Raw genomic sequence first — 20,391 nt, 5'->3', positions numbered from 1 at the left:
TTCACGGAACAAACCAGCATCCTGGCCCGTGCGTTTGGTGAATCTCGTTCTTGCACGAAACGCACGGAATGCGACTTTTGGGACAGCATAATGAAACTCATGAAACGCACGGAAGCACTTATGGAACGGCCAGTTACTATAACTCGTTTAACGCGTTAAACTCGTGCGACTTTCGGAACGGGCCCATAGGCATTTAGCCTAAAATTAAAAAGCTTTCTCCCGTGACGTCAGAACATAAGGTTGTTCAAGTGTTGTGCGATAAGTGATACCACGGATAAGCACGGATTATATATAGTTGACACAGATTAAAGGCCGAGTCTGCTGTCACGCACGTGTCAGCAGTATGAATAAGCGTCATATTTGCTACTGCCACGTAATACGTCTGCTAAGATGATGTTACAAATCTTAACAGATTAAGACGAGAGAAATGCAAGTTTTTGATTAGTGGGAATGAATGTACAGGTAATTTAGAACCTTTATCTTTAGAAAACATTAAGCGATATTATTTTAATGCTAACAGAACTTAACCTAACTACGAGAGCATTTAGGTTTATTATTAGAAGAATGCTGAGTTACCTAATCTTAAAACATTTTTGTGAAAGTAATCGCTACAACTTCACAGTATGTGTTACAGACGTAATTGCATACATAGCATGATGAAATCACAATAAAACAAAGACCGAGTCTACTGCCACGCGCATCTTGTTTGAGGTTCCAGCAGAAAAAGAACGTGGCAGCAGACACTGCCCAGATTAAATGAAAAACAGGGTTGCCAAACAAAAAAAATATGACAGATTATAAAATATCTACCACCAAAATGCGTTTTAAACACTTGTAAAAAAAACATGTTTAAAACATATTGTTTAAAACGTTTAAAACATTTGTAAAAAACAAAGCCGTGTGTTTTAAACGTTTAAAGCAAAGTGTTTTAAACACTTTTGTTTGGGAACGTAATCTAGGGATGTCCGCTGTGCGGGAGCGGGACAGAGATTTCTTGGTCAGGAGGAGATCGAAATTTTTCTTTTAATCCCGACGTTCGGGATGGGGAAAAATCTCAATTTCTGACTAATCGGGAAATTTTTGGAACAAGAAATGCCCATACTTTCCGGACATTGTAGAAATCTCAAATTCTACACGTCATGTTCCCTTCAAACCAGTGATGTGCCGTAGACTATAAGTTTACGTCTACATGCGTTGTCTACACGTAATCTACGCGTAGATTACATTGGGTTGTTGTTTACATAGACTACGTAGACAATCTAAAGTGCATTAAAATTAATTTTCAAGGGTTTCATGAAATGAAAGTGACATTTTCAACTATATTAGTCCCTAACGAAATGAAAAGAACCCTATTTACAACAAAATTTCTCTTCTCTTCTATTATCAACTATGGAAGAAGATAAATAGTATGCAAAAAACAACAACAGATGGCAGTCGTGAGGCAAGAGTGGTCTTTTCCCCATAAAGCACTAGAATATTTCCTATATTAGGTGTCTTCCTAGGTGAGAAATTGTTCGAATTTGAAAGCAAGAGTATGAACAGTTCTCCACACACATCAGCAACTGATACGCAGTATACTTTTCTTTTAATTCCACGGCGCTCTTTGCTAAGTTATCACCTTTCGCCATGTTGTTTACATAGATTACGTAATCTACGTGTATAACATAGTCTACGTGTAGAATGTAGACTATCGTTGTTTACGCGTAGACGCACATCACTGCTTCAAACCCATCCATCACACGGAGCTCATGTGGAACTGGTGGAAGTGTTGAATTCATATGTAAAATTTAGAATGAACAGCTGAACATTGAACATAATCGAAACGAAATTATACATTCTTGCCAGGGCACTGAATGAAATATTATGCAGGATACATAAAAAACAAGAAACAAAATTTATACAACTAATGCCTGAATTAATGTAATACTAATGTTTTCATAATTTATGTTAACATGATTCATCTATCGGCAAGTTAAGTTCCATTGTTAAGTAAGAAATACATTTGTAAATATGAATAAATTTTGCATCTTTTAAAATTTAATATCTGGCAAAACTTTTGTTTTGTTTTGAAACATCCCACGAGCGAATGTTTTTTACAAGGTAGGTTGTATTTGATTTATTTTCCACAAACGTAATAGGTATTAAATTACATTGGATTACAATATTGGTATTAGAACAGCTCATATTGCTCTAATGGTCATCGTAATTATGGGATAATGGGTTCAATTCCCAGTATGGTTTTGTATGCACGGTAGCTGACCGATAGCCCCACGAACCATTTCCGATAAGGTTAGGTTTTGTTACGTTAGGCAAGCATAGTAAAAAAATGGGGGGGTTTGAAACACTGGCAGGGTCTTACGTCATCAAACGTACGGAGCATCTGGTTGTCGTAGGGCAAGCAAAGAAAGCAATGGCAATTGTGCGTTGGTGAGATATTTCTCTTGAAAAATACATGATTTCCCTGTCAAATATATTCCACGATGAAAGAAAGGTACTACTTTACTATACCTGAGACACCTGGGAATCATTTCTTTCGCACTTTTTTACATTGCTAACGTACTATTCTGCATTCCAGAACACTTATTCAGGTGAAATAATTGAATTTGTTAGGAAAGTAATGTATATTTCTTACATTTACGAGTACTTACTGTTCTTGTTTATTTCCACACACAACATGGCGATAGCTTACCGTTGATCGTTCCTTGAGCCAGAAAAACCATTGACGTTAGCCCAAAAATTCACGATAGCCCCACAAACCATCACGGGGAAGAGGTATGCCTACTTGGTTAGGTTAGGCCTGTTAGGTTTGGTTCCATTAGCACTCCTTTCGTTCAATTTAGCATATACGGACAACACGAGAGCGTATTGTGCTCTCATGCAGGAAGCAAATGGCGGCAGCAGCAATAGCGCGTCGGAAATAGATTTTCGTACAAAAACACATGCATTCGCATTAAAATGAATCAAAATTACATTCTCGAACATCAACAACGCTACAGAAAATGATTTGCGTAAGTACTTTCTCCTGTAAATTTGAAGAAATCTGTCTCAGGTATAGTAAAGTGTTACCGAAAGAAAATACCTCGATGAACGTTGTATACCTTGGAGAAACTCATTTCCGTAAGTAGTTTCGGTACTGCTTTACTATACCGGAGACACCTATCAATGATTTATTTCGCAATTTTTACATTGCAAACGTACTATTCTGCATTGCGGAACATTTCTTTAGGTGAAATAATGGATTTCTAACGAAAATAATGTCTATTTCTTACATACTACAGCCCCACGAACCATCACGGGTTAGGCCTGTTAGGTTACGTTCCATTAGCACTCCTTTCGTTCAATTTATCATATACGGACAACATCGGAATTACAAATTCCATGGCATCTTCCACACCCGGCAACAATTTCACGACGCATCCTCGACACGTCATCTTGTAGCAGCAGCAATAGCGCGTATTGTGCTCTCGTGCAGAAAGCAAAGGGCGGCAGCAGCAATAGCGCATTGGAAATAGATTTTCGTAGAAAACCACATGCATTTGCATCAAAATGGATCAAAACTACATTACCGAACATCAACAACGCTGTAGAAAATGATTTGCGTAAGTACTTTCTCCTGTAAATTTGAAGAAATCCGTCTCCGGTATAATAAAGTGTTACCATAGTTTCTTGTGTAAAATTGAAGAAATGTGTCTCCGATGTATGAAACTGTTACCTTAGAGGGGAGTAAACTTATATTTCTCAGCTAAAATGAAGAATACAGAAAATATCTCCAATTTCGTTAATTTTTCGTATACTAATTAAATTTGAGATGAGAAAGTACTTATGGAATTGTGTTCTTGAGGACTTTCTGAAGCCGGGGAAATTGTTTTTTCGAATCGTGCAACGTATTTGGCCTGTAAGTAAGGTATTTTTCGTCATTCATGCATCTCCGTTGTACGATAGCTCATGCCGCCATTACCGTCGACTACGTGAATCAAATGTTCCGTGCGTTCGGTTATGTAACCCCCTCACAGTGTAGCAACCACGCGGAAGTTTGACAAGATGACGTGTGAGCGTTTTTTTTTTTCCAATGTCAGGTAAAAGACTAGTTTACGTCCTTTTCCTAAGGGATATGTGTCATATATCGTTGGAAAGCTTATTTTATAAGGAATTCAACAACGTAAATCAGAAAGCAAGGAAAAATTTCCTGAAGGAGTGAATCGAGAAAAACGGATGTTGTCCGGATATGCGTAATTGAATGTACTGAGGAATTTTTTAGATGATGAAGCACATATTTAGGGTGAAATGACTGCTAATGGAACCTAACCTAAAGGCCTAACCTAACCTCGACCCCGTGAATGGATTGTGGGGCTATCATGAACAGAAAGTGTAAAAAGAAAAAGGTACTTACCCGAAGAGATGCCGGGTGCCGCACCGCGAACGCAAAGAAGCAATCACCATGCAGATAAGGACTTAAAGTAGAGTCTAGCCTCAATTTTAGCTTAAAAACATTTTGTGAATAGTTTGTGCGGCATTTATTGGTTCATAAGTTTGGAAACCCTGCACATCAGCTGACGATACTGCATATCAGCTGACGATAGACAACATGAGTCAAAATTTGCGCACCAAATTAGCAGCGACCAATAAATGATTATAATGTAAAAAATAACGCTTTTTTCATGGAAAAAAAAGTGATCCCCAGCTTGAAAAATCTTCCGCTATGCATATGAGGTAAGTAGCAATGATTTTTATTTGAAAACAAACAAGTTTAATGTGTCTCCGGCTTATACTACTGGTACCCTAGACTCTACTTTACGTCCTTATCTGCATGGTGATTGCTTCTTTGCGTTCGCGGTGCGAGATTGTGGTGCGGTACCCGGCATCTCTTCGGGTAAGTACGTTTTTCTTTTTACACTTTCACGATAGCCCCACTATCCATTCACGGGGTCGAGGTATGCCTATGAGGTTAGGTTAGGCCTGTTAGGATAGGTTCCATTAGCACTCATTTCACCCTAAATATGTGCTTCATCATCTAAAAAAATTCCTCAGTACGTTCAATTGCGCATATCCGGACAACATCGGTTTTTCTCAATTTACTCGTTCATGAAATTTTTGCTCGCTTTGGGATTTACGTTGTTGAATTCCTTATAAAATAAGCTTTCCAACGATATATGACACGTATTTCTTAGGAAAAGGACGTAAACTAGAGTCTTACCTTACATTGGAAAGAAAAAACGCTCACATGTCATCTTGTCAAACTTCCGCGTGGTTGCTACACTGTGAGGGGGTTACATAACCGAACGCATGGAACATTTGATTCACGTAGTCGACGGTAATGGCGGCACGAGCTATCGTACAACGGAGATGCATGATTGACGAAAAATACCTTATTTACAGGCAAAATACGTTGCACGATTCTAAAAAACAATTTCCCTGGCTTCAGAAAGTCCTCAAGAATGCAATTCCGTAAGTACTTTCTCGTCTTTTCTCCTGTAAATTTTAAGAAATCCGTCTCCGGCTTATACTACTGTTACCAAATAATTTTCTGACATTATGCCGTTGTTTCCATTATGTACCTGCAGATGGCGCAAGCATCGAAAGTCACACGGTCTTGCCAGTGTTTCCAAACGTGCCTTTTTCTTACGAGATTTTTTTTTCTTTTTTTTTTAAACTATGCTTACCTAACCCAGCCTAACCTAACCTTGCCGGAAATGGTCTGTGTGGCTATCGTGAATATTTTTTGGGGCTGTCGTGAATGGTTTTTGGTGCTATCCGTCAATGGTTTGTGGGTCTATCGTGAATGTTTTTTGGGGCTCTCCGTCATTGGTTTATGATGACATAGTGAATACGAAAGTATGTATTTTTCGGTGAAGAAGGTTGAAACACTGCATACCCACTCTAAATCGACAAAACACAAGCACGACGTGTGATGATCCATGACGAGTGCACGCCATATTGTCTGTTACCCAAGCAGAACAAGGAATACAAATAATGACTCGTAATATGAAAAGTTGACACTATTTTATGGAAGAAGGCACCTTCACCTTAAAGAATCTTCCGCAATGCAGAATAGGTAAGTATCAATGCTAAAATTAACGAAATAAATGAGTGACAGGTGTTCGGGCGGTATCGCATATTTACCAAATTTTGTTCGTAAAACAATGAGATACAGCTTCCAAGAGAAAAAAAAAAATTGCAACTTACATCAGCTTTTTTCACGATTTCCTGACGTGACCCCCGCATTTTAACAACAGATTCGTGTGTTTATGTGGAACTGTAATAATGAGATGTTTTCATTTGTAGGCAATGGTTATTGCTATTGGATTTGAAGGAAGTGCAAACAAGCTTGGAGTTGGAATTGTGAAAGATGGAGTTGTTTTGTCGAACTGCAGACGTACATATATTACTCCTCCAGGTGAAGGTGAGTTGCATTTATTTCAAATGTGTGCATCTTGAAAATATGTTTTGGTGTACCTTTGTTACGATTGGTTTCCTTTTTCTAATTGTCATAACAATGTGAACATTATGTGCACAAAGGTGAAGTTCATAGCTGTAATGTTTGTTTAAAAATGTAAAGAAAAATGGGAGTTGTCAAAGTTTGTTAGAGTTAATTTTATGCTGAAGTAGGTTAATCGGAGCTGGACCTAATGTTTAAAAGTTATATGTGAACCACTGTGCCTCCACTGGACATCAGACACCTGACTGTGTTACCTCCTTACTATGAGGCAGGCCCTGAAAAATAGATGAAGTATTCCTGTGGACTATGTCAGAATCAAGCATATACTGCTCAGCAAAGATGAGAAAGTCTCTCTGGTGCTGCTGTCCTGTGGGCAACTTGTTTGTTGGAGGGTGGGGTCAGGTGGGAGGTGGGGGTTAGCAAGGACTGTTCGATTTCTAACACCCTTTCAATGTTGCCAAACTTACATGGAAGAAAGGTCATTGAGTTCGAGTGCGTCTGTTGTGTATGTTGTTTGTACCGAAATGAAGGGCAAAACCGTACATAGTGAGAGCCGAGAGGTGATTTCGAATGTTGTTAAATTTTTTGACAACGAAGCGAGAAAAGGATGTTACATGTTTCCGGTCAATCAAGGTACAAAGCGAGCTTTTGAGAGCTAACGTCACTCTTATCTTTAGGGATTCCCTTCAATCCCTATCCGGAAATCACCTGGCTGTTTGCCCGAGGAAACCTCTTCAAATCATTCTTTATTTTTAAAATGTAAGCTGTGTGTATATTTGACGGGTTATTTATTTACATAAATATTGTTTATGCGAACCTTCCCCCCCCCACAAATTTATCTTAAGTTAGCGCGTCTGGCCTGGTCCACCCAATCGCCACCACTGTCTCTAAGGATATACTTATAATTAAATTAAAGATAGAATCTGTTTCTTAGATGGTAATATTTACTATCGCATAGTAAGAATCACAACCATGACAATAGATTTTATTGTTATTAATTATTTAAATCGGGAATTGTCACAAACGCTATCTATTCTTTTCAACCACTGACCGCGCAACCCTGAACGTCGCGTTTTGCGGCAGGTGCGCCAGAATTCCATCTGTCAGGAACAGCTGTGAGGCATCGTGGCAACAGCGTGCCATTTGAGAGCAGAGGAAAAGAAGGATTTCCCCCCAGATTTTCGTCTTCTGCTGTTCACCGGGTCAGAAACAAGTTGGGTGGATTTTGGTTCGCATATTTTCCGGGGGTTTTCTCTTCTTTGCTGAGTTATACATTAGAGTTGACCTCCATGTGCTTATGTTGGTTACATTTTGCGATTTCCTTATGTTTTTTTGTTATTTTTTATTTTTTTTGTAGGTTTCCTTCCACGGGATACAGCACAGCACCACCAAGCCAATGTCTTGCCAGTCTTACATCAGGCCCTAAAAGAATCTGGAGTAAGCTTTTCTTCTTAAATTTTCAATTGCTTGGTCAATGTTAGTAGTCCATTTTGAATATGATTTGCTTGTAAGTCTGTTTTAAATGTTTCTGTGTAGAATTAAAGTTGATTGAGAATATATTAAGCAAATGTTAAGGCACAAGAAGCTCTAACTTGTTCTTTCCCGTACGAATAGTAAAATAGCATGTTTGTTTATTGTTGCAGGTAAAACCTGAAGATATAGATGTGGTGTGCTACACAAAAGGGCCTGGTATGGGAGCCCCTCTTGTCTCGGTTGCTATTGTAGCTAGAACCGTAGCCCAATTGTGGAACAAGCCAATCATTGGTGTCAACCATTGCATCGGCCGTATCCTTATAAATTGCATATTACTTTGAATCGTCCGTGGGTGAAAGTTGGGCAAATTCTCATCCGGGAGTTTCCAAAATTACATATTGGCATAAGATTTATGTCAAAATACATGAAGGTAGGAAGAGAACCAAAGTCACTGAGGAGTTCTTTTTTTCGTTTTTTTTTCTCATATTCGCATATTTATTTTTGCACGTGTTTCTGCCAAATATACCTAAAAATACCTTCATGGTGTTTTTAAACTAGTATTTTAATTTGTAATTCACATGGCGTATACCTGCACATGATCCATACTCTGGAAATGACTGAGGAAGTTATTTTCATTTCTTTTGCAGCAAGTACGGATATTATGCTACTCGTGGCAGTAGGTTCACACTTGGTTTCCAAAATATCACATGAATACAACAAAATGCATTGACATTAAAAACAATGTACGTTAATTATTGGATTGGCACACACAATTCCACGCAGGTAAAACAGCGACAGCAAAAAATCAGGTGAGCCCAGGCCGGCTCAGTACCTCAGTGGTTAGAGCAATGGAACGGTATGCCAGAGACCCAGTTTCGAGTCCTGGTCGAGCCTGCATTTTTCGCTGAAAATTTCTACGTAATGTACATTAAGTATGGAACAAAACTGTTTCATTTATAAACTATTTAGAAGTGTTTCAAACACTAGCCTCAGCCTTGTGTAGGCTAGCTGTATTATCAGATAAGGTACAGGGTGGGGCAGTAAAACCAGGTGATTTTTAAAATGATATAACACAGTAAATGAAAAGGTTTTGTCTTTTTCACATGCTAGCCTTACAGTTATGTGTATGCCATTATTATTTAATATATATATATATATATATATATATATATATATATATATATATATATATTTGGTCTAGGAATTAATTTGTGCGGTTGTTACACACACATTGAAGCTGTAGTTCAAACACAAAATACATAAATACCTTAAGAAAAATATTGTCCATCGCGAGCCACCACTTTCGCCCATCTGTCAGGCAAGTTCCGGATTCCGTGGCGAAAGAAGTCCTCATCCTTTGAAGCGATCCAGTCAGAGACCCATTTTTCGATATCTTCTGAAGAAGTGAACCGCTGTCCAATCAAATCGTTATTCATGCAATCGAACAAGTAGTAGTCCGAAGGAGCAACGTCTGGTGGATACGGCGTGTGGGGTAAAACTTCCCATCCGACATTTTCTAAATAGGTTTTGACCGGTTTTGCGACATGTGGGCAAGAGTTATCATGTTGAAAAATAAGTTTATCATGTCTGTTCTCACATTCTGGTCGTTTCCTGGCCAGAGCTTGCTTCAAACGCATTAATTGTCGTCGATAACGTTCTCCATTAATAGTTTCACCCGGTTGCAGCAGCTCATAGTACACCACACCTTTCATATCCCACCATATGCACAGCATAACCTTTGCACAGTGAATATCTCGTTTCGGTTGTGATGGACCTGGTTCACCTGGCTTCACCCAGGCCTTTTTTCGTTTCGGGTTCTCGTAATGGATCCACTTCTCATCGCCAGTAACAATGCGATGCAAAAACCCCTTTCTTTTCTGTCTTTGAAGCAGCAATTCGCAAATGGTTTTTCGTCTTTCAACGTCTCTGTCTTTCAATTCATGTGGAACCCAATGTGACATCTTTTGAATCATTCCCATGGCTTTGAAGCGTTTGGAAACTGTTGTTTGATCAACGCCTAATGCTTCTGCAAGTTCTTACTGCATTTGACACGAATCCTGATCGAGCAATGCTCTCAATTCTTCGTCTTCAAATTTTTTTGGCTGTCCAGGTCGCTCTTGGTCTTCCAGGCCGAAATCACCACTTCTAAACCGTGCAAACCACTTCTGACACGTTCGCTCAGCTAGCGCTTGCTCACTATACACTTCCACCGAAATACGATGACTTTCGGTAGCACTTTTCTGCATGTTAAAGTAATGAAGCAGAACACCCTGCAAAAACACTTTATCTGGCACGAACTGCGCCATGTTCAGTTGACTACATGCTGTTGTTGACGCATCAATCAACTGCCCTATACTACGAACGATGCGCGCTGACAGGAGTTTTCAATGCATGTGTGGCTACATGGAACTGTGGGACGAAAAGCTCATTACACCATCTCTTGTCCAGGCGCACTAATTAATTCCTAGACCAAATATATATATATATATATATATAAAGATACAATCCTATAGTATTATTGTGCTTCATGCATGTGCTTGCTGCAAAGATATTGGAACATTGGAAAATATATATATATATGAAGCACAATAATACTATAGGATTGTATCTTTAAGCAAGGCCATAGTCCTTTCACCGCCCTGTTTCTGGTATTCTCACAGCACAAGTAAGAAATGACTATTGAAGTGACAGCCATTACTAAATGAATGTTCCTTGACCTTGATTCCTCAGATGTAGAGATGGGGAGGTTGATTACGGGAAGTAAGAACCCGACCGTGCTGTATGTGAGCGGAGGGAACACCCAAGTCATCGCGTACCTGAGGAGACGATACAGGATATTTGGAGAGACGATAGACATTGCCGTCGGGAACTGCCTGGACAGATTTGCGAGGGTACTGAAGCTCTCGAACGATCCCAGCCCTGGTTTCAACATTGAGCAAATGGCTAAGAAGTAAGCATTGCTCTGTTGGCAAATATGAAGGGAAGGCATAATGTTTTTCCAGTGTTTCACTGCTTATGTTCTGTAGAAATTTGATTTTTGGGCATATATGTATTATTCCAATCTCATGTGTAGAGTGTGTATTGTTTACACTTTCAAATAATTGTGGGAAAGTGTGCTTTCAACAGCAATGAATTGCTAAATTTTATTGTGTAAAACTGTTGAAATGTAATTTTGAAAATTTCACATGCTCAGAAAAATTGGCAACTGGAGTTTAATATTAATCATATCACGTCCACTAAGGTTGAGATGGAGAATGTATTTTGTATTTTTGTTATTTAGTTTATCTTTTCTGCCACTTTTAGCTAATTATGATGAGAATTAGTGATGATATGATGAAATTGATGAAGTGTCACTCACAAACAACATCCATGTCCAGGCTAGGATTCGAACCCAGAAACCCCGGTGTTGTAGTGCACAGTGCTGACCACTCTGTCACGGAGGTCGATAAGGTGGAGAATGGGTCGGAGCCATGCCTCCACACCCCACTAATGGCATGGTACAATGCACAGAAGAGGACTTTAACTTTTAAGTTTAAGCATTGGTAGGTAGTAGATGTTCCATTTTTGTCAAAGGCTAATTGTCGATATTTGTTTCAGAGGCAAGAAGCTTCTCCCATTGCCATACGCAGTTAAGGGAATGGACGTCTCCTTCTCTGGTATCCTGTCCTTTATAGAGGAGAGAGCGGACAGGCTCCTGAAGAGTGGGGAGTACACACCGGAAGATCTCTGCTTCTCGCTGCAAGAAACACTCTTCGCGATGTTGGTAGAAACAACAGGTAGTTGGCTTCTAATCATCCAAAACATTGGTCTCTTTCCTTTGTTGCAAATGACAATATGTTTGATAAGGGTGGATAAAAATCCGGATTTTTATTTTAAAAAATCATTTTCGATTATTTTTTTTTATTTAAATTGTTTATTTTATTGAAATTGATTTAAAAAATGCTTAAAATTGCTGGATGGTTTTTGGCACCATACATATAGATATGTTTTTTTATAGAAAAGCTTTTTCTACTAAACGGCTCTGTAAATATTTGAATAGTATATATATATATATATATATATTTCTAATACTATATACTAGGGCAAATAAAAAAGTAAGTTACATCCCCCTGTATAAAACAAACAAAACACATTAGAAAGAAAATAATTATTGGACAAAAATGTATGAACATTTAACTTTTTCGACATGGTCACCAAGGTATTCCAAGCACTTTTTGAATCGTGTGACCAGTTTTTTGATTTCTTGTGTGTAAAAATTCTGTCCAATTTCAATTGAGTTGACTTTTGTGCTCATCGGTTAACAATCGTGGCACCCAGTGAGAGCACAGTTTACTATACACCCAACTGATCATGAATTGGCATAGAGACGCTATCATATGATATGTTCAGTTCACTGGCAATCTCTCTTAATTTTCACATGGTGGTTGGCAAGGATGATTGCATTCACATGCTCCGTTTTGTTGTTAGTGTTGTAGTTGCAGGCTGCCCGAGACACTGTTTGTCGTTCACGTTCGTTCTTTCCTCTTCGAACATCTGGCGCCATTTGCTGATCATGGGATGTGACATTGCATTCCCACCATACACCTCGACAATTTGGTGATGGATTTCACTCTGATTGTGCCTTCGTGCCCACAAAAATCGGAGGACTGAGCGAACCTCAATGTTGGACGCCACCTCAGTACGACATGCCATACTCACACTGTGACTACTTGCATATTAAAGCAGCTGCAGCATGGCTGTTTCGCGTATGGGGAGAATACATTCAGGACAGTGTTGCCACCAAGTGTGATTATTTTCTCTCTTTTAGTACAGGAACACGGCTTGGGTGTAACTTACTTTTTGATTCGCCCACGTATATGAACCTGCCATGGAAATATTTGTTGTGTGTGTTAATAAGACAATAATATATAATATTATATAATATATCATTGCGATTAGCCAAAAGTGGCAGAAAAGTGATCAAGTAATGTAGTAGGGCTGAAACATGCAATCTTCATTTTACATTCCCAGATTTGACACTTTCCACATTATAGATTTAATCTCCATGGTCCCAATAAAGCAACTTGCTGTAAAATTGTCTCATGATTTACATTTTCCTCCATTGTAAGTTTCATGGTAATCGAAAACTATCTGAATTTGATGGGACCATGCCCTTTTCAGTTAAACAAAATTTTCGATAATATAGAATATTTTTGTTCATGTACTGGACATTAAAGGAAGTACACGTAACTAGTATTACTAGAGGCACCTATTTTTGGTAAATAAAAAAGCGAAATTTCGGTACAAAAACAGAGTCGATTTCGGATTCAAAAGCGGTAAGTAAAATAAAATTTTGGTGTTATAGCGGTGAATAATCACATCAAGAGTGCTATATAAAATGACATTTTGGTTTTAAAATTGTGAATATAATCATAAATTTGATTTAAAAACTGCACTTATTACACAAAATAAACTTACCTCTTCTAATAGCACATTTATGTAGTTACCAGAGTATTAAGTTTATTCCTGGGTAAAGGGATCCAGTTTTGCTTCTCAAATATTTACAGCAGAATTAATCAATTTTCCGTGAATTGCATAACTCACAGGATACTTCAGACTTCAGAAAGTGTCGCATCAGTATATAAACGATAAATTTCATGTTTAACAGTCAATTTCGCATTTTGCAGTTCATTTCGCATTATTTCGTGACAAAACTGGGTAGAAAAATGCACCTCAGACCTTTCAGAAACATGAAAAATGAACATTACAGCATGTTATTTCATATTTCGTGTTTTCGTCAAAAACGAAATTTGCATGCCTCTAAGTATTACTGTAGTTTGAGTGTAGTTCTCTGTTGTAAAGATATTACAATTTTTTAATCATTTTCAATGTCACAGAGTTTCTTTATTTTACTTTGCTTTTCTGTCACTTGTGGCTAATTGCGACGATGAGATGAGTGATGATATGAAATTGATGAATAGAAACTCACATAGAAAACACATCCTTAGGCTTGGATTTGAACCTAAGGACTGACTAATGTCATTAATAGAGTTACATACATATTAACATTCACAATATTATATCACTTGTGTATGTATGACAATAAAAATAATACATTGTCATAACAACATATGAAAATGGTTAGGCTAAGTCCAAAGTTCCACATTTGAGCAATATTTATAATAATTTAGTCATATGATTGCTCAAAATTTATTCATATAATAATGCAATTAAATGTCTGAAATTACTATTTAAACTAATTTCATTAAATATGATGTTTAAAAAAGCCAATTTGTATATAATGACAAAATTATCAAATTGTGCAATATGTTGAATTCATATTCATAACAGTTATTTTTGACTGACAAAATGAAAAACAAATATTTTAAATCATATGTGTTCTTTCAGACAAGAAAGATATGATACATTCAAATTTAAAATTAAATTTATTGAAATTATGTACATTTGCATTGGCATCAAGGTTTATATACAAAGGTCAACTCTTTAAAATTGTTCAATGTATAATATGATGTCATACTTGGTATTTTGTATCAACATTCAAAAAATGGTAATTGTAATCATTAGATAAGTATATTGTGATATACATAGTAAAATAGCTGTAACAGAGCAAATATGTACATTTACTACACAAACATTCAAGCTGTTAAGCACTTATGGACAAAAATATAAAACAAAAACAATTGAAGATAACTCATACTAAAAAATCTGGCTTGAACTAGTTGCTCTAACACTAGTTGTCTGTGACTTTAGAGGGATCTCAAGATGGATGGAAGATAAGTAAAAATGTGGCTATTGGTGAAGGATTGATATTTGTATAAATCTGGATATTTTGAAAGATTATACTTTACAAGTTAATCTTTAATAGTTTGTTTAAACTATATAGAGACATTTTGTTCATAACAGAAGCTTGAAAATGCTTTTATAATGGAATAATCTGTATAACGAAAAAGGAAAGATTTGGAACTGGTGTAAAGTGCCTAGTTTAATAATTGAGAGCAGGAAATTATTATCTGCTGGCATCTGCATTAACTAGCTAGTAAATGAATATTGCATTATCTAAAATGAAATGTTATGAGAAATAAGACTAAGTGAGTGAAATATTTTCTGCATTTTGGATGTGAATAAGCCAAATGTGAAGTTTTGAAAATTGAAGGAAGTCATCTTGTAGACCTGATTGAGGAATTTGACATGTTGAGTGTGCTCAGATGTAGAACTGATAGATGCCAAAATATTTAGAGAAAGACTTGCTCTGCCTCGCAAGGAGACAGTAAAGAAGTGTTTTCTTCATATAAATAACATTATATGTTATAAATGTTCTTTCAAATAATTGCATAATTTGATGCTCTTGTAACTTTTGTTATTTCTAGTTATTTTATCAATGTAATAATTATAAAAATATTTATTTTATATTATATAAGCACTATTCATCATATGTAAGCTGCTATTCCTTTTCAACATATATCCGTAGCTTCCTACTGAGCTATTACATTGATTTGAATTTTTGACAGGTATATACATAAAATGATGTGCCAATCAAGACTACATATTTAACCGAGGACATTTATCAAAGTGATTGATTAGTGAGATAGTTTAGACTGAATTGTCTTCTCGATATTTAGTCACACTTTCTTCTCTTTTCATCACGTTCCATTGTCATATATGCTATGTAACATCTATTACGTAGGTGAAAAAATGTTTTTTGTTCTAAATTTTAATGTACTAAAAGTAAACAGGTTTTTAGTCGTCACAGTTTACAATTGTTCTGTTTTTCTCTGTTCACAGAGAGAGCCATGGCTCACTGTGGCTCCCAGGAGGTGCTGATTGTTGGGGGAGTAGGTTGCAACGTCCGTCTCCAGGAGATGATGGGGACAATGTGTGCCGAGAGGGGTGCAAAGCTCTATGCAACCGACGAACGATTTTGCATAGACAATGGCGTAATGATTGCGCACGCTGGCTATGAAATGTTCCGGAGTGGCACAAGGACACCTTGGGATGAAACAACTTGCACGCAAAGGTAAATAGTTTTAAGTGCAGGTCACCTGTTCCCCTGCCTGATTTAGCACCGCACGCCACTGAATGAACGTGTTATCATAAGTTTCACATTATGCTGCTAAGTAATAACTTTGAAAGCATGTCATGTACCACATATTGTCAGCCATAGAAAAACATACAAGACTGCAACACTGTGTATGTGTCACCAGGTGCATAATACCTTTCAAGTTAATGATTTCCCACAGCAGAATTCAAATGTTTTTGATTATCCTCTTTTGCATTTTCTTTCACTGATTTGTGGAGACAGATCGGATGATCTCAATCTGATTTAGAGCACCATCATTAAACATTTATATGGTATTGAGGAAATGTGTGTAAAAGTAGGTTAGCAAGAGACCAAACATATATATTGTGTGTATGTTATATTCATGTTATGCATTTTATTTTTCAGGTATAGGACGGATGAGGTTGAAGTCACATGGAGGTGACTGTAACTTCTAAATGATTCACATTCTTGCCACCAACCATTCCCGGTGTGGGCGATCCTTTGCGAGTGCTCTTTCATGATTTTCATCTAAACAGTATGCATTCTCATCATCATGATTGGCCTAAAGATGCAGAAGAGCAACATAAATTAACAAAAAATAAATACAAAGGACCACAGAGTTTAATTGTTACATTCATGTACAATATAAATAAAACAATTATTTAATTCCTGGTCATTTGTTTGTAATGAATGTTCTCTTATGTTTGTTGCTTCATCCAATCATCGTCATTATTGTTGCAAATGATCTAATTAGCAAATGCAAAAACACACTACAGTAAACAAAGAATAGTATTATAGAATTATTCAAGATGAGTAGTTTTGTTCATATTTAAAATTCATCATACATGTAAAAGAGGACTTCCTTGTTTGAGAAAATCTTGCAACACTGGACAAGAAAAATAGACAGGAAGGTTTAGGATGTTGCCTGTGAACAAATTATGCACATGTTTTCATTTAGAAAGCATGTGTAAATAAAGTACTTTTTGTAATGAGTAGTAATTTAGTTTCTTTACCATATAAACAATACCAGAGTAACACACAAGACACTAACAGGCTTCAATAGAGGATCATCTGCCTATAAATTGCCTTATGAGCTACTTTTTCTTTACAATTTGGCTCACACAGGAGATGAACTATGTGGAAATTCCATATTAGAGTCGTCCGCTTCAGAGTCAAGAAATTTAACATAAACATATTTTTTTGCGAGCTCCCATGTTTTGTCCTCCTCGGTTTCGTTTAAAGAATACTGTGTAAACCATAGTGAACAATATGAGGGAGAGGAAAGTTTAACATGGCAAATGGTCAGGCTGATAGTGCTTCAGTGGTGGAACCCAGTCCTAATACAGATAAAAAGGCTCTTGTATTAGATTCGATATTCTATATCCACATGCATTACTGTAAAAATCAACAGCAGAAAGTTGGAATGGTGGTTGAGATTATTCCCGACTCCCTTTTTGTATTAAACTTATAAACATGGAACTATTTTTTAATTTTGACACTATTCAGGAGCTCTAAGACGTCTTCGTAGGTTTTTCTGATGTAAGTGCAGATCAAATGAACATGTTGCGACCATTGTAAAAAACTTTAATTTAAATCTTTGTTATATATGTTTTATTATTTTATATGTTATTAAATATTTAGCAATGTTAATTTAATGTCAACTGTTGAATATGTATATTGTTATCCCTTCGGTGGTGGCTCAGTTGGTAACGCGTCTGACTACCATGCTAAAGGTCCCGGGTTCGATCCCCGGCCGGTTCAAATCCGAGAACTTTTCTAACGATGGAAGCGGCCCCGGTGCCCACCCACCGTCGAATAACATGGGTACCTGGGGGAAACCCTGGGGGGTAAAGTCAGTCAGGGGCGTGATGCTGATCACATCACCCCCACTCACAACCGGATCAAGAAAGTGTGGGGCGTTACCCCCACACCCCCTATATGCCTTCATGGCATGGTGCTATGCACAGGGGAGTACTTTACCTTTTTTTTTCAATCATTAATATAGATTTTTTAAAAATGGCCCCCTCTGAAACTTAAGGGAATAGGAGGGGAGAGAAAGTGTGTGTGTTCGTTTTGTACATAGTGTATTTGTGTATGCTATTTACTGGGAAGGAATGTTCCTGTACTCATGATTTTTGTTTTATTTGTGTTAATCATAAGACCTACTTAAAATATTGTGGCATGGTCAATAAATGATTGTTCATCCATGTATTTACACACTCTCACAAATTTATTTCGTTAAAATAAAATGTTAATAGTTGTATTTTCATCTAGATTGATAGCACACATTTTAAGTCTTGGCTAGACCTTTGGCTGCTGCCAGGCCAGCTGTTTTGAATTTAAATTGGGTGGATCAGCACTGCTATATTGCACCCATCACACTATACAAGGTCCAGCCTCTTATCATAACAAAAATAAAAGCGTGTCTGAAAAAAAAAATCCTTACCTTGGTTAAAAGCTGAGGCTAAAAAGGGCACTCAGTACAAATAAGGACAAAACACAGGACGACACAATCCAGGGTGTACTACGTGGAAGTGAGATTTGACTATTGGGTGCACTATGTGGAAGGAGCATCCCTTACACCCCGCCAGGCCAGCTTTTTTTTTTTTTTTTAATTTTCCTCTCCTTTGGAAAACTGCTGATACAAAAATCTGATAAATTACATGTGTTTAGAATTCCTTCTAGAGCATTCACGTGAATCTTCGAGCGGTTTTGCTTTCACTGTTGTCTATATTATTGACAGTTTAATAGACTTACTTAGCGAAGAAAATAAAGTTAATTTACTTGTCATGTTAAAAGAATGAATTGCATATTGCTTTTTTAATGCCATCATCGAGAACCAGAGGAATTAGGTATATTTTACTGCTTATGGTAATTGGCTGAACTAAATATAATTTAACTCCTTGCAGGGAAAGATTGATATACATTTTAACATACTAGAATCAACATTCCTTTGTTTTTTACACCACCATTGTCATCTGGTTGAACTAGAGATAATTTACAACTTGCAGGGAAAGATAGATTACTTAAAAAAGGATGAAATTATCTTCCCCCCCCCCCCCCCCCCGCCATCAACAGGAACCAATTGTACTCGAGATAAAATACTCCCTACAGTGAACAATTGCTAAGATACACGTTCAAATAGCAAATCCAAGTAGAGAGATTTAACCCCTGCAGGGAAAGATGCATGTTAAGAGACTGAATTCATTAGGAGAATGAAGGGCCTTACCTATGGCACAGTGTAATCAAGAGGTCCCGGGTTCGATACCTAGTGGAGGCACAGTGGTTTGGATCCCACTTTAAACTTTTTAAAGGAGGGGGAACCTCCGAAGTAAGCCTGCATACATTCGAGGGTATACGCTTACCAGTGGCGTGCCCAAGGTAGGTTGATAGGGGTTATAACCCCCCTTTTGCCCAGTATTCCTAAAAAAAAAAAGAACGTCAAAAGTAGGAAAATATGACAAAATGAGGGCTGGCTACCAAGAAAAAGTATACATAACCTTCCCATTCGAAAATCCTGGGCACGCCACTGACGCTTACTGTATTGGTGCCTTTAAATAAATCAGGACGTCAGTTTCTCTGTATTTAAATGGTTCCCCCACCTTTTTTCTTTTCTGTTCATTATTCAAAATATACGATATATAATACAATAATATAAACATGGTGGTATAATATTCCTTGCGAGATTTTACACATTTGAATTTATGTTAACCCATTCTGGGAGCCAGAACGGTAATTATAATTAATTTTGTTAATATAAGGATATGATTAATCATAGATTAGTTAATTGGGTTTAATTTTGATTCAGTTATTATATAATAGTAAAACGATGTGAATGAAGAATTGGTAAAAATGAGTTATTTATATGCTTCTTTATACTTATTATTCTCTTTTCGATTCGTGAATTAGTTATGAATTAGAATTGAATGTATTGCATATACTTTGAAATGTGCGATATATGTCCAGTCCCGATTAGCCTTCCTGTGTATAAAGTGAACATAAAACAACCAGGAACGGCGCCAGAAATTTTCGACCGGGTGGGCAGAAGCTCCTTATTGATAGATTAGGGTGGGCAGTATAAATGTAAGACCATGTATGTGTATAGTACGTAAGACGTATGTATCCCCCTCTCGCTTACACTCCTGATTTTCCTCTTACTCCCTTTTCTCTTTCCTTGTTTTCCTCTTTATTCTTTCCTAATCTCTTCTCGCATCTTGTTCCATTTCCTTTCGTTTTGTCTCTGATGGACACAATTATTTCAAGGAAGTGATTACACATGCGCAGCCATACCCCAGACATACATTCTAAATCATTTTCTTTCATGCATGTTAATACAGTGAAATAAATGTGAATTAGGTTTAAGCTTGTGTTGCAAATACAAGGCACATACTTCATTTTATGTATTCGGCGACAATGATAGAAAGTGCGATGGTAGATAATCGTG

General features: G+C 37.1%; 1 protein-coding gene across 1 annotated transcript; it reads left to right on the top strand.

Annotated features, from left to right (window-relative positions):
• Window positions 1-1,755: 1,755 nt before the first annotated feature.
• Window positions 1,756-16,942, top strand: Tcs3 (Probable tRNA N6-adenosine threonylcarbamoyltransferase Tcs3). Its single transcript, XM_083144093.1, has 8 exons — window positions 1,756-2,100; window positions 6,283-6,400; window positions 7,794-7,873; window positions 8,080-8,221; window positions 10,640-10,859; window positions 11,507-11,685; window positions 15,692-15,923; window positions 16,353-16,942. Exons 2-8 carry the CDS (start codon window positions 6,286-6,288, stop codon window positions 16,387-16,389), a joined length of 1,005 nt encoding a protein of 334 aa, XP_083000219.1. The 5' UTR covers window positions 1,756-2,100; window positions 6,283-6,285; the 3' UTR covers window positions 16,390-16,942.
• Window positions 16,943-20,391: the final 3,449 nt, after the last annotated feature.

This window comes from Lepisma saccharinum, chromosome 22, assembly GCF_977018435.1.
Source record: "Lepisma saccharinum chromosome 22, izLepSacc3.1, whole genome shotgun sequence".
Taxonomy (NCBI): Eukaryota; Metazoa; Arthropoda; class Insecta; order Zygentoma; family Lepismatidae; genus Lepisma; species Lepisma saccharinum.
Note: the sequence above shows the minus strand (reverse complement) of the source record. Positions and strands in the feature narration are given on the sequence as shown.